Source organism: Podarcis pityusensis (assembly GCF_964106645.2).
Source record: "Podarcis pityusensis genome assembly, chromosome: 18".
Taxonomy (NCBI): Eukaryota; Metazoa; Chordata; class Lepidosauria; order Squamata; family Lacertidae; genus Podarcis; species Podarcis pityusensis.
In genome coordinates, this window is record NC_138043.1 from 2,048,987 (window position 1) to 2,063,331 (window position 14,345).

Sequence of the window (14,345 nt, forward strand, 5' to 3'; positions counted from 1 at the left end):
ACCCCTGTGATTTATCTTGGGCAGAGCTGTGGGTCATTTCTGTCCAGAGGGGGGATAAATAGAAACCCACATTTTTTACGAAGAACCTGAGGGCTCGCTGCACCAATACCCTGGCTTGGTGTTTAACCGATTCCTAGGTACCTCTGTAAAAGCAGCTGTCTGTTCAAAAGGATGAGGACTAGATTCTTGCCTCATCTTTAGAGGAAGAGCTAAGTGGCAGAGCAGCCGGTTTGCATGCAAAAGACCTCAGGTTCGACCCCTGTTTGTCTCCAGTTAGGGTCGCAAAGGTCCCCCCATCTGAAACCTACGGAAAGACGCTGCCAACCAGTGTTGACATTGCTGGGATAGATAGAAGGCAGCGTCCTCTGTTCCAATGTGAGGGGCTCAGCGCTGAATACATCCACTTCCCCGAGTTGGCTGGCGCCCAGTGGGGCTCATAGGTTGGAAGGCAGGGAGCCCAGCAGCAGGGGGCGCCATAGACAACCACAAGCAGCCCCAAATTATTCTCAGTTTGACTGCATCCTGGTCCCTCCTGAGTTCTGAGGCTAAGGAGGTGGTGGATGGAACTGACAGCGAAGGGCACCCTCCGGACTGGTTGTAAGGAGGGGCAAAAAAGGCTGGTTAAGTTTGGGGGCAGCAGTGCCCCATTTCCCCAAACAGACCAGCCACTACCTAGAAAAGTGAGCATCGGTCTGCCTCCTACCCCTCACCAAATATCCGCGGGGCTTTCTGCATAAAAAGCACCTGCACTTTCTTCCGCTATAAATATAAACCTAAGGCTGTCGTCACGCTGCAGTTTCTGCAACCGCCAGTAGGTGGCCGCGCCAACCGCAGCGTAATGAACAGGGAGGCAGGTAGGTGAGCAGGCAGATTAGGAAGAGGCTCTTAGCGGAGCGGTTTGTCAAAAGGGGCGGAGCAGTGGGTGCGAATTTTAACTTTGTACACACACTCCTCTCCAGAGAAGCAAGACCAGTAAGGGGGTGTGGCCTGGGGGAAAGGGGTGTGGCCTGGGAGAGTTCTGAGGCCAGGTAGGGAGGGCCAGAGGACCATATTTCATCCATAGACATGGAGGTTTCCCGTGCTACTGAAAGATGGCTTCTGTTTATGGTTTTACGCAGGATGAGACCCTCCCTGCCCACGGACTGTCTAGCCAGAGTGGTGCACGCTCTGGTTATCTCCTGCTTGGACTACTGCAATGCGCTCTCCGTGGGGCTACCTTTGAAGGTGACCCGGAAACTACAACTAATCCAGAACGCGGCAGCCGGACTGGGGACTGGGAGCGGCCGCCGAGACCACATAACACCGGTCTTGAAAGACCTACACTGGCTCCCAGGACGTTTCCGAGCACAATTCAAAGTGTTGGTGCTGACCTTGAAAGCCCTAAACGGCCTCAGTCCGGTATACCTGAAGGAGTGTCTCCACCCCCATCGTTCAGCCCGGACACCGAGGTCCAGTGCCGAGGGCCTTCTGGCGACTCCCTTGCTGGGAGAAGCCAAGTTACAGGGAACCAGGCAGAGGGACTTCTCGGTGGTGGCGCCCGCCCTGTGGAACGCCCTCCCATCAGATGTCAAAGAGAACAACAACTACCAAACTTTTAGAAGACATCTGAAGGCAGCCCTGTTTAGGGAAGCTTTTGATGTTTAATAGGTTATTGAATTTTAGTGTTTTGTTGGAAGCCGCCCAGAGTGGCTGGGGAAACCCAGCCGGATGGGCAGGGTATAAATAATAAATTATTATTATTATTATTATTATTATTATTATTAAAGCCAAGAGGCTGGCTTGCTTGGCTCATAGCTTCCAACAGTGATCTGGAGCACCTCCCAGCAATCAGGAGTCACATTTTTGCTGGACGATCCTTTCAAGATTGCCTGCAAGGAGGTCAAAATCTTCTTGACCGGCTCCTTGTGGCCAAGTCTGCATCTCCAAAAATAGCATTTTTTCTCTCTCCAAAAAACCTCCCCCCCCAAACACATGCCCCTCGATACACAAGCGCCCTCCACTCTACGCCTGTGCAAAAAAACCACCCCACCTCCCACTACGGAAAACCTTTCCTTGTTTGCCAGAGCACTAAGCAAAAGGCGCAATATGATTTGATCGATGGCAGGAGATTGATTACCATTACGCTGCAACGCTTTTGACTTTCAGCCGCGACCTCCCAGTCCTGGAGGCGGCGAAGGCGTGGGGAAGGAAGGAAGGAACTCCGGGCACACGTATATACACGCACGCACGCACGCGCCGGCCCTTCCCCCTCCCCCCACTGCGGTTGCAGATCCAAAATCCAAAGGGGGAAATATTGAACGGCAGAGGGAGGGGGAAGGAAGAGAAGGACGCGATTGCATTCGCTGCGTTCTCCGGCCAGATTAAGAACGGTGACGGTATTGAACCCGCAAGGAGGACCCCGGTGGATCGGGACGACGGCACGCCCCATCCCGTGTCCTCCTCTCGCGCAACCATCCAGGTGGCTTCGGAAACCCACATGGACTTGAGCACCATAGCATTTTCTCCCTTCCTGTGGCTAACAACCATTGGTAAGGGACCCCTGACCATTAGGTCCAGTCGCGGCCGACTCTGGGGTTGTGGCGCTCATCTCGCTTTATTGGCCGAGCGAGCCGGTGTACAACTTCCGGGTCATGTGGCCAGCAGGACTAAGCCGCTTCTGGCGAACCAGAGCAGCGCACGGAAACGCCGTTTACCTTCCCGCCGGAGTGGTACCTATTTATCTACTTGCACTCTGATGTGCTTTCAAACTGCTAGGTTGGCAGGAGCAGGGACCGAGCAACGGGAGCTCACCCCGTCACAGGGATTCAAACCGCCGACCTTCTGATCGGCAAGTCCTAGGCTCTGTGGTTTAACCCACAGCGCCACCCGCGTCCCTAACAACCATTGATATTCAGAACATAGCCTTCCATTAGCTTCAGCTGGTTCGGAAACTTCAGCCGGTGCAGAATTCAGCGGCCAGCTTGCTCACCGGACGGCAAGACGATTTGAGCCGATTACACCGATCCCGGTCCGACTGCACTGGCTACCGATCAGTTTCCGGGCCCAATTCAAAGTGCTGGTTCTGACCTATAAAGCCTTAAACGGCTCAGGACCGCAATCTCGCAAGGACCGCCTCTTCCCATATGAACTGACCCGGACCCTGAAATCATCTTCTGAGGCCCTCCTTCATGTGCCCCCTCCTCAAGAGGTCCATAGGGTGGCAACACGAGAGCGGGGCCTTCTCTGCAGTGGCTCCCCGTCTGTTCACCTGGTGCCTTCATTACACACTTTTGGGGGCCAGGCAAAAACGTTCCATTTTAACTAGGCCTTTGGGTGATCTGATTTACATCCTATGCCCTCTTAAAATTTGGGGTTTTTTTGGGGGGGGGCTATTTGGTTATTGCTAGTAAGCCAGATGCCCTATAATTGTGCATCTGGTTCTTCCTTCCTAAGTGCAGAACCTGACATTTGCCTCTATTCATTTTGTTAGTGAAAGTCTGCCTCAGGATGAGGCTTTGCCCTGCGGAACTCCCCGCCACTGGAAGTTCAGTCCCGCCTTCTTTTAAACATCCCCTTTTTAAAAGTGTTTTTTTTTTTTTCCTTTTTACAGACCGGTACTTAACAATGTATTTTATTTTACTGCGTGCCACCTTGCTGCATTTATCGTTATCACTATGAGCGTGATCAGCCTGAAAATATCTCCCTAAAATATAAACAAGGAAAATAGCAAAGGGGACTGACCGAACTGCCCTTGTGGAAAGTGTGTGGGGGAGAGATAGAGACACCCTCTGTTCCCCCCTTTTTAAAAAATAAAATCCAGCCCAGGAAAGAATTGAGATGCAAAAGATCTTTCCAACCAGCTGGGGTTGCCCGTTGCAATCGGCTGAGAATCTGTTTTTTAAAAAAAATTATTTTGCTGACGCAGGAGAAAGAAAAGGAAGAGAGAGAGCATTATCGTATATCATAAGGAGGGCTGGCGAGAGAGACCGGCTGCGACTGCTCCAGACTGATAATGTCAGAGCAAACGGGAGCTGAATCTTAAAACTATGCGTCGCCCGCAAACCGACACCCCCACAAAAAACCCCCCACAAACACAGCCTGCAAAGTCGGGCCCGTGAAATGCAGTGCTGGCAAAAGGCAGGGGGCATAGCTACAGTTCCCACTCTGAATTAGAATGCTAGAATCTGCAATGCAGGAATCTTTTGGCCAGGGCAGGATTCGAACCCACGACCTGCAGAGATCAAGAGTCTCTGCCGGCTGAGCTGGAGGACCAGGGAGCCAGCAAGAGATCCAGATAAAGTTCTTGGACTGCGGCAGTCGCTCCCAAGCCCCCAAGGCAATGGGATTGCCTAGTGGGCGGCTGGAGGTGTGTCAGTGACTATCAGGCTTTGGAAAGTCGCCATCCTCTGGGCCTTGCTGAATCCATTAAGGTGAATAGGTTTCGGATAAAAACGAAGGTTGCGCGTTTAAAGCAAATGCGTCGCCATCGCCTGCAAAGAATCCTGGGATCTGTGGTTCGCCCCCCCGCAACCACGCTACAGTTCCCAGCACCCTTAGCAAACTACGTCTCCCAGGATTCTTGAGGGGAGGAAAGCGTGGTTCACAATGCATGGCACCTGAATCATCGCTGAGAACGGCAGGAAGGGTTTCTGAAGATCTTCTTTTTAAAAAGGAAAGAGGGGCAAAAGATTTTCTCGCAAGTAAGGCAATCTACTATTTTAGTGAGCTGGCTCAAAGGCATGGATTATTAGCAAAAGAATCACGGGGATTCGAACCGCCGACTTTCTGACCGGCACGTCCTAGGCTCTGTGGTTTAACCCACTAGAAATCTTGCATTTCTGGCTTCACAGACTTTTGCGACTTGACCCACCAGCCCCCGGCAGAAACGTGCCCCCCCTTTCCGAATTAACTCAAAAACCAGGGTTGCCCGTCGGAGACTCAGACAGAATCAAAGAAATTCGAGGCTGTAGGGGGACGACACACGCTTTTTGCAACCGCAGACCGAGAACGAATCCCCGTTCTGCCTTAAACGGGGAAGAATCTACCTTAAAAGGGAAAAGGAGGGAGGGCAGCTTTCTCCAGAGAGCGAAAGTGACAAGAGGCCTTATCAGCTGTGATTTTACTGCCTGGGGTTTGGTAGCAATTAGATCAGGTGATTTCAAGGCTGCGGACCCAGAAAGGCTGAGGTCAGGGTCAGGAAGCAGCAAGAGGAAGGGAAAAACCACACACTTTTTGCATGCTGTGCAGCGATCGCCCTTCACTTTATCCCCCGTTGTTGTTGCTTTTTGGTTAAAAGTTAAGTTTTCTGGTTAAAAGTTATCAGTGCTTAATATTCACCGCCGGCAGGAGAAAGAGCGAGAGAAGTCAAGAGACGTGATTTGCTTTCTGGATAAGGGAACTGCAAAACGGGTTGCTTCTCGGGCCAGTTTTTGTCGGAATCACAGAACTGCAGAGTTGAAAGGGACCCCTGGAGGCTATCCAATCCAACCCCCTTTGGGATGCAGGAATCTCAGCCGAAGCATCCCTGACAGGGGACCATCTGACCTCTCTTAAAAACCTTGAAGGAAGGAGAGCCCGCAACAACCTTCCATCCCACGGACAAACAGCTCTTACTTTTCAGAAATGCTTTTCTTGTCCAGTCCCCCTGTTCTATTGACAGATATACTGCTTTTATACAAGGAGGGACAATTTATTAGCATGCCTAGATTAGGGCTGCACTAGGCTTGCCATAGGGACGCGAGTGGCGCTGTGGGTTAAACCACAGAGCCTAGGACTTGCCGATCAGAAGGTCGGCGGTTTGAATCCCCCGTTGCTCGGTCCCTGCTCCCGTTGCTCCCGTTGCTCGGTCCCTGCTCCTGCCAACCTAGCAGTTCGAAAGCACCTCAAAGTGCAAGTAGATAAATAGGTACCGCTCCAGCGGGAAGGTAAGCGGTGTTTCCATGCACTGCTCTGGTTCGCCAGAAGTAGCTTAGTCCTGCTGGCCACATGACCCGGAAGCTGTCTGCAGACAAACGCCGGCTCCCTCGGCCTACAGAGCAAGATGAGTGTGCAACCCCAGAGTCGGTCACGACAGGACCTAATGGTCAGGGATCCCTTTACCTTTACCTTTAGGCTTGCCATACGTTTGGAAAATTCCCGACATGTCCTGGTTTTCGGGTGTAAAAATAGTGTCAGGGGGGAATTCTGCAAAATGTCAGAGGAAACCTGGATGTAAGCTTAAAACCACTATTTTTGGGGGGGAGATTTCCCCCAAAAAGCTCAACAATTTTGGTGGTTGAAAATTTGGTGGGGGCTGTCAGGAATTTTACTTTTTGAAATATGCCAACCTTATGGTACACTGTTATTCGGCCCGTGTTTAAAACACAATGCGACCCCAGATTGCACTTTTCCCAAATGAAGGGGTCAGCCGAGATGGTGTTATCCCTCAAAATGTGCTCTGCAGCAAGGATCCCACCCACCAGGCAGTTTAACGGTCATATAGCTGAACTGGCGCAAGTAAAATGTCTGCAAGGTACGACCCCCGCTGTACCAGGAGAAACGCCTGCAAATATCTGTGCAAAATCCCACGCAGAATTTTTAAATTGGTATTGCAAGCAGAAATGGGACGAACTCAATGCTGAGACAGGCTGGGGGGGGGGGGGGGACAAGATCCAAGAAAAACCAAAATAGACAGATCCATCTGCCCCTTCGTTTGTGACCAAGGAATGCTTTTCCTTAGTTTATGACTAAAACCTATCCTTTAATTCGCAACCAAGGAAGGCTGTCCGGTGATTCATGACTGTAAAATGACTACAAAATTCATGACTGCAAGAGGAGATCCCTTGATTTGTGACCAAGAAATGCCCTCCTTAGATTCACGACTACGGAATGCCCCTCCCTTAATTCACAACCACGAAACGCCCTCCCTTAATTCACAACTGCAAAAGGCCCTCCCTTAACTCACAACAGTGAAACACCCTCCCTTAATTCACAACCACGAAATGCCCTCCCTTAATTCACAACTGCAAAAGGCCCTCCCTTAACTCACAACAGTGAAACACCCTCCCTTAATTCACAACCACGAAATGTCCTCCTTTAATTCACAACCACGAAACGCCCTCCCTTAATTCACAACCACGAAACGCCCTCCCTTAACTCACAACCACGAAACGCCCTCCCTTAATTCACAACCACGAAACGCCCTCCCTTAACTCACAACCACGAAACGCCCTCCCTTAACTCACAACCACGAAACGCCCTCCCTTAATTCACAACCACGAAACGCCCTCCCTTAATTCACAACCACGAAACGCCCTCCCTTAATTCACAACCACGAAACGCCCTCCCTTAATTCACAACCACGAAACGCCCTCCCTTAATTCACAACCACGAAACGCCCTTCCTTAATTCATAACCACGAAACGCCCGCACTTAATTCACAACCACGAAACGCCCGCACTTAATTCACAACCACGAAACGCCCTCCCTTAATTCACAACCACGAAACGCCCTCCCTTAATTCACAACTACGAAACGCCCTCCCTTAATTCACAACCACGAAATGCCCTTCCTTAATTCACAACCACGAAACGCCCTCTCTTAATTCACAACCACAAAACGTCCTCCCTTAACTCACAACTACGAAACGCCCTCTCTTAATTCACAACCACAAAACGCCCTCCCTTAACTCACAACTACAAAACGCCCTCCCTTAATTCACAACCACGAAACGCCCTCCCTTAATTCACAACTACAAAACGCCTTTTCACAACCACAAAATGCCCTTCCTGAATTCACAACTACGCAATGCCCTTTCACAACCGCAAAATGCCCTCCCTTAATTCACAACTGTGAAATGCCCTCCTTTCTTTCACAACTACAAAATGCCCCTCCCTTAATCCGGCGCCACGAAACGCCCTCCCCTGACTCCATTCGCCCCTCTGTTTGCACCAAGAAGTCCCACGGATGCCGAGGCGCGAAGCGAGTCTTTCCCGCCTACCTCTCTCTCGGATGAAATACGCCAGGTAGAGGTCCAGTTCCTTGACGGAGACGCTGATGTGGTGAGGCTGGACGCAGAGGATGGGGTGGGTGCACTGGGCGGCCTTGACCAGCCGCTCCCCATCGGTGCTCTCTAGGGGGATGCCCTTGAAGAGGATGACCATCACCAGGTCCAGCCGCCAGACTTTGTCGGCCTGTCGGAGGCAGTCGATCCTGCGCATCTTGCCCTTCTGGTCGGGGTTGGAGAGGACGCAGCAGGAGGGCTTCTTCCCTGTGATGGAAAGGACAAAGTCCTCCCGGTACTCCGGGCGGATGTCTTTCCGCAGCTTGGCCAGCAAGCGGGACGCCCACTTCTGCTTCACCTCGGGCTTCTCGTTGAGGAGCTCGTCCTTCACCGCCCGCTCCTCGTCCTTCGTCATGCGTTTCTCGTGCTTCTTAAAGTACTTGCGCTTGCGGGCCTGGAGGTTGAACCAGGTGTAGGCGAAGGCCCGGACGTGGGGGAGTAGTGCCTCAATAAAGGGGTGGAACTCATCCTGGAAAAGAGAGAGAGAGAAAGAGAGGCAGTCAAGAGGGAGTCCCACATCCGTTCTCTCAAGAGGGAAGGTGTGATGGCCTGGGAATCCGATTCAGAGGCTGAACTGGAGGAATCCCAGCCTGCACAGGAGTCCCCGCCTCCAGGGCCGGCTGAACTGGGGCAGGCCTTGATTCTGAAGCGCCTGCACCTGTGCCGGATCCTCAGGAGCAGGCACCAGGTGAATCCACTCTGGCTCCAGAGGTGGTTGAGGACACAGTGCTTACAGGTGCGCCTCTACCAGCCCTGTCAGGGGAAGGTGAGTCTCCCCCGGGTCCAGTAACCCTCCAGCCTCTCCTGAGCTGCAGAGGCTCAGGGCAGAGAGGCGGAGGGAACTGGTTTCTCCCAGGAGGCGTGCTCGCCTTAAGGCCAGGAGAGGCGGGTCTCCTGGGGGCCAGGGCCGCCCCTGGCCTCAGAGAAGATAAAGGCCAGTCAGCCCGGTCCCAGGTTGCGGGAGCAACGTCGTTGAAGAGCTGTTTCGGCCAGCACCCAGTCCTGTTCCCCCAGAGTTCCTGTCCTTGCCCGGCTCCTCGCTGTGGACCCCGCTTCGCCCGTGGAGGACTGTCTGCCGACCCTCGACTCAGGTCCTGGACCTCGCCCCACGGTAACCTCCCCCCGGGACCAGCACAGAATGCCTCTTCTGAATAGAGGCATTCCTCCAAACACATGGATTCATGCCTGATCTGAGAAGAGGCATTCTCTTCTCTTGGAAAGGATTGCCTCTTCTGCGTAGAGGCATTCCAAGCACATCCCAGTGGATTCATGCCTGATCTGAGAAGAGGAATTCGCCTCTCTCGGAAAGGATTGCCTCTTCTGCGTAGAGGCATTCCTACAAGGACATCCTGGTGGATTCATGCCTGAGCTGAGAAGAAGCATTCGCCTCTCTCGGAAAGGATTGCCTCTTCTGCATAGAGGAATTCCTTCAAGGACATCCCGTGGATTCATGCCTGGTCTAAGAAGAGGCATTCGCCTATCAGAGAAAGGATTGCCGCTTCTGCGTAGAGACATTCCAACCAAGCACATCCCGGTGGATTCATGCCTGATCTGAGAAGAGGCATTCCCTTCTCTTGGAAAGGATTGCCTCTTCTGCGTAGAGGCATTCCAAACACACCCTGGTGGATTCATGCCTGAGCTGAGAAGAGGCATTCACCTCTCTCAGGAAGGATTGCCTCTTCTGCGTAGTGGCATTCCTTCAAGGAAATCCCGGTGGATTCATGCCTGATCTGAGAAGAGGCATTCCCTTCTCTCCGAAAGGATTGCCTCTTCTGCATAGACGCATTCCACCAAACATATCTGGGTAGATACACACCCGCTCTAAGAAGACGCATTCACCTCTCTCAGGAAGGATTGCCTCTTCTGAACAGAGGCATTCCTTCAAGGACACCCCGTGGATTTATGCCTCAGCTGAGAAGAAGCATTCTCCTCTCTCGGAAAGGATTGCCTCTTCTGCATAGAGGCATTCTTACAAGGACACCCCGTGGATTCATGCCAGAGCTGAGAAGAGGCATTCGGCTCTCTCAGGAAGGATTGCCTCTTCTGTATACGATACGATAATCTTTATCGTCATTGTCCCATACAGAACAATGAAATTGAAAAAAATCAGACAATCAGAAACCAACAAGCCTGCTATCCCAGTGATCCCAGAATGGTTAGCCCCCTAAAAACTCTGATACCCCATAATTAAATACAATATACTCCCATAGAGACTACCTTAAAGGTAAAGGGACCCCTGACCATTAGGTCCAGTCGTGGCCGACTCTGGGGTTGCGGCGCTCATCTCGCTTTATTGGCCGAGGGAGCCGGTGTACAGCTTCCGGGTCATGTGGCCAGCAGGACTAAGCCGCTTTTGGTGAACCAGAGCAGTGCACGGAAAGCCTGTTTACCTTCCCGCCGGAGCGGTACCTATTTATCTACTTGCACTTTGACTGCTAGGTTGGCTGGAGCAGGGACCGAGCAACGGGAGCTCACCCCGTCTGGGGGGATTCGAACCGCCGACCTTCTGATCGGCAAGTCCTAGGCTCTGTGGTTTAACCCACAGTGCCACCCACGTCCCACACTCATAGCTTATAGCTAAGGAATTTTTATCCTTGTCTTTTCAGCTGGGGGAACACTATTTGCAAGAGACCGGCTCTGCAAGTTAGATAGGTCACAGCAACCCTATAAAAATGGAGGGCAGTGTTCCTGTTCATCAGCTGCAGCCGGCGAGTTAAGAGCAACTGCCTGCTTTCTGCTGGGCCTACCCGGTAGGGCCGTTGTGGAAAGAAAACGGGGAACGGGAGGGACCTTGAGCTCGTGGGAAGGAGGAGGCGGCAGGATACGGACGGGACGGGACGGGACGGAACAAGCAGCCGCTTCAGAAGAGCTTCCAGCTACAATTTGAAATCTGCTTCCCCTTACAAGTAATTGAGCATTTTGGTCAGAAACCAAGCAGCCAAACGCCCCGCCCTGCTGCCTTGCCAAGAAAATTTGGCTCTGCACGGGTTGACTGGAAATGTTGTTTCTCTCCCTCTCTCCCCCCCCCCTTCATTCTCTGTGCCCCACCCAGAGCCTGCGGCTTCAGGCGGCAGATTTGGGCGGCCGGTGGAGCCCTAGTTTCCACTCGTACGCCACGGCCTGCGGATCTCCCGACCTGCCGCGGCGGAGGAGGTTTTGGCAGAGCTGGTGGAAACGCAGCGATCCGCTCCGAGGCACCGGCGAGAGAGGAAGCAGCCCAAATTGCTGGACCTCCCAGGATTTGCAGAATTGCACATCACTACAGCTGTACCTGGGACGCGGGTGGCGCTGTGGTCTAAACCACAGAGCCTAGGGCTTGCCGATCAGAAGGTCAGCGGTTCGAATCCCCACAATGACGGGGTGAGCTCCCATTGCTCCTGCCAACCTAGCAGTTCGAAAGCACGTCAAAGTGCAAGTAGATAAATAGGTACCGCTCCGGCGGGAAGGTAAACAACGTTTCCGTGCGCTGCTCTGGTTCGCCAGAAGCGGCTTAGTCCTGCTGGCCACATGACTTGGAAGCTGTATGCCGGCTCCCTCAGCCAGTAAAGCGAGATGAGCGCTACAACCCCAGAGTCGGCCACGACTGGACCTAATGATCAGGGGTGCCTTTACCTTTACCTTTTGCAGCGGTACCTTGGTTCTCGAACTTAATCCGTTCCGGGAGCCCACTCAACTCCCAAAACCATTCAGAAATCAAGGCAACCGGAAGCCACGTCGGATGTTCGGCTTCCAAAAAACGTTCGCAAACCGGAACACTCACTTCTGGGTCTGCGGTGTTTGGGAGCCAATTTGCTCGGGAGTCAAGCCGTTTGAGAACCAAGGTACCACTGTAACTACAGATTCCATCTCTCTCACCCCCCCCCCCAATAATTTCCCTTTTTCTGCTATCTAACCAAGCTGGGGAAGTTTAATCAGCCCAGGGGCCGAAGACCCTCTTGCAAAACCTTCCAGTGGCCACATGGCCTTGGTGGGTGGGAGGGTCCAGAAGGCATAAGTGGGCGCAGAAACAGATGCAAATTTCCCCCATGCGCAGTAAGCTAGTTTCTACACAAATACACATGCACACGATTTTTTATATCCCCACACCCAGGCGGCGAGAGTTCGTGGGCCCGGGTAGCTCTGTTGGTTGGAGCGTGGTGTTGATGAACGCCAAAGTTGCAGGTTCGAGAGAGGCATGGTCCTACATTGCGCGGGGTTGGACTGGATGACCCCACAGGGTCCCTTCTAGCTTTAGAATTCCACGATTCTATGATCAGAGGAGGCATCTTAGCCAGAAATGTGAAGCAGAGCTGGCAAGGAGTGTGGTGACCGTAGGAGAGTCCTGAGGGCCGGTCAGAAAGGTGTGGAGGGCCACATTCATACACACACACCCCCGTCGAGGCCTCAGGTTTCTCAATGCTGAATTAATTCCCAATCAGGAAAACCACACAAGCTGAGGGAGGGAAGGGAGGCATTTGGAAAAAATGGAGCAATGAATTCAAAGTTCTGGGAAAGGGTTAAGCGTGGCCCCCGCCACGGAAATGGCTTTTCCTCATCTAAAGGGGCTGCCAGGCTGTTTTTTCCCAGGGCAGGTAATATGAAACCGTGCAGCTGCCCTGCTAATTGGGAATGTCTATCCTTCAACCCTTTCTCGATGACTTCGCCTTGCCTGACACAAGCCCCCTAGCAGTTACGGGGGGGGGGCAAAAACTGTCCATTTCAGTGGCTCGTTTCGTCCCCCCCATCTTAAATTCCACCTCCCACATTTCAATTTGCAAATTTATTCGAAGTTTTTTTTTTTTAATAAGGTCCCTGTGCAAATACATCAGCGCCTCAGTGCAGGTTTATCGACACCTGTTCGCTGATTGTGCAATTTTGCCCGACAGCTGCATTTTTTGCAAAGCGATTCCCCCCACCAACATCCCGCGTTTGGGTACAAAGTTTCCTTTAATATATGCCGTTTTAGGCACGCTTAACCACAGTACCTTGTGAGCTTACAGGAGGGCCGTGAGGACATAGGACGTGAGGCAAGATTCAGAAGCACCCCTGGTAGACAAAACCTTTAAAGCAGCGGTTCTCAACCTGTGGGTCCCCAGATATTGTTGGACTACAACTCCCATCATCCCTGAGCTCTGGCCTTGCTAGCTAGGGGTGATGGGAGTTGTAGTCCAACAACATCTGGGGACCCACAGGTTGAGAAAAGTCCATTGATCCAGGGTAAGGTAAAAAAAGGTAAAGGACCCCTGGACTGTTAAGTCCAGTCAAAGGCAACTAGGGGGTTGCGGCACTCATCTCACTTTCAGGCCGAGGGAGCCGGCGTTTGTCCGCAGACAGCTTTCCGGGTCATGTGGCCAGCAGGACTGAACCACTTCTGGCGCATGATGGAAACCAGAAACCAGAGCGCACGGAAACGCTGTTTACCTTCCCACTGCAGTGGTACCTATTTATCTACTTGCACCAGTATGCTTTCGAACTGCTAGGTTGGCAGGAGCTGGGACAGAGCGACTGGAGCTCACCACCGTGGCAGGGATTCGAACCGCCGACCTTCCGATAGGCTCCGTGGTTTAAACCACAGCCCCACCCGCGTCCGCAGGGGCAGTCCTGTGGCCCACCTATCCCATCTTCCTGTTCCCGCAGTGGCCAACCAAGAAGCCCCTCAAACCCACAATCAGGATTCGAACCCAGAACTGGGCACGGTATTCCAGATGTGGCCTCACCCTCTCCCCTCCTGCAGTTCCCAGCAACTGAGATTCCTTTCCCTCTGTAATTTGCCCAAATCCTCTTTCAAAGCAGGCCCAATATTTCCAGTCCAAAAAGACCGGCGATGAAACCATCCCATAAGCAACTGCGTGAACTTCTGCTACATTTTATTAGATGCCACTGGGTTTCCCGGTACTGGCGAGTTTTCCAAACGAAGCTGCGCATTGGGGCTTTGGGGCAGTAAAATAAAACAACCAACAGAGATAAGAAGATTAATTTGCGCAAGACGTCGGCCCGTCTTTCCGCCGACGTACCCAGGTTTGGATTTGCGTGTTTCCTGCTTTCACACCCCCCCCCCGCCTTCGTTCAAGGTTGGGAGGGGGATGGTTTGGGGAGATAAGAGGCCGCGATGTCATGCAACAAAAGCCGCAGTTCCCAGCGGCAAGGTCACGAGAGGACAGCTCTCCCTCTCCGGGGCGCAGTCTAAGCGGAGGTCAAGCCAGGTGAGGTCTCCGCTGGGAGTAATTCATTAGCCGACGTGTACATCTGGGCTCAGGCTTCGATAATCCCCCGACGGAGGTCCACACACACACACACACACCCCGCCACCAAACCGCCACGCGCCATCAAAGCGCCCTGGGCTCTG

At 52.7% G+C, this 14,345-nt stretch overlaps 1 protein-coding gene and 1 long non-coding RNA gene across 2 annotated transcripts in view; both read right to left on the reverse strand.

Annotated features, from left to right (window-relative positions):
• The window catches only part of LOC308467560, a 212,134-nt gene that overhangs the window by 55,461 nt on the left and 142,328 nt on the right, over nucleotides 1-14,345 (reverse strand). The window lies entirely within an intron of this gene.
• NFIC (nuclear factor I C) overlaps nucleotides 1-14,345 on the reverse strand; it is a gene marked incomplete at its 3' end in the record, with an annotated part of 59,441 nt that overhangs the window by 40,586 nt on the left and 4,510 nt on the right. The window contains exon 2 of the mRNA XM_080988564.1: nucleotides 7,958-8,489. Coding sequence (XP_080844690.1) covers nucleotides 7,958-8,489 — 532 coding nt within the window. The remainder of the gene's footprint in view (nucleotides 1-7,957; nucleotides 8,490-14,345) is intronic.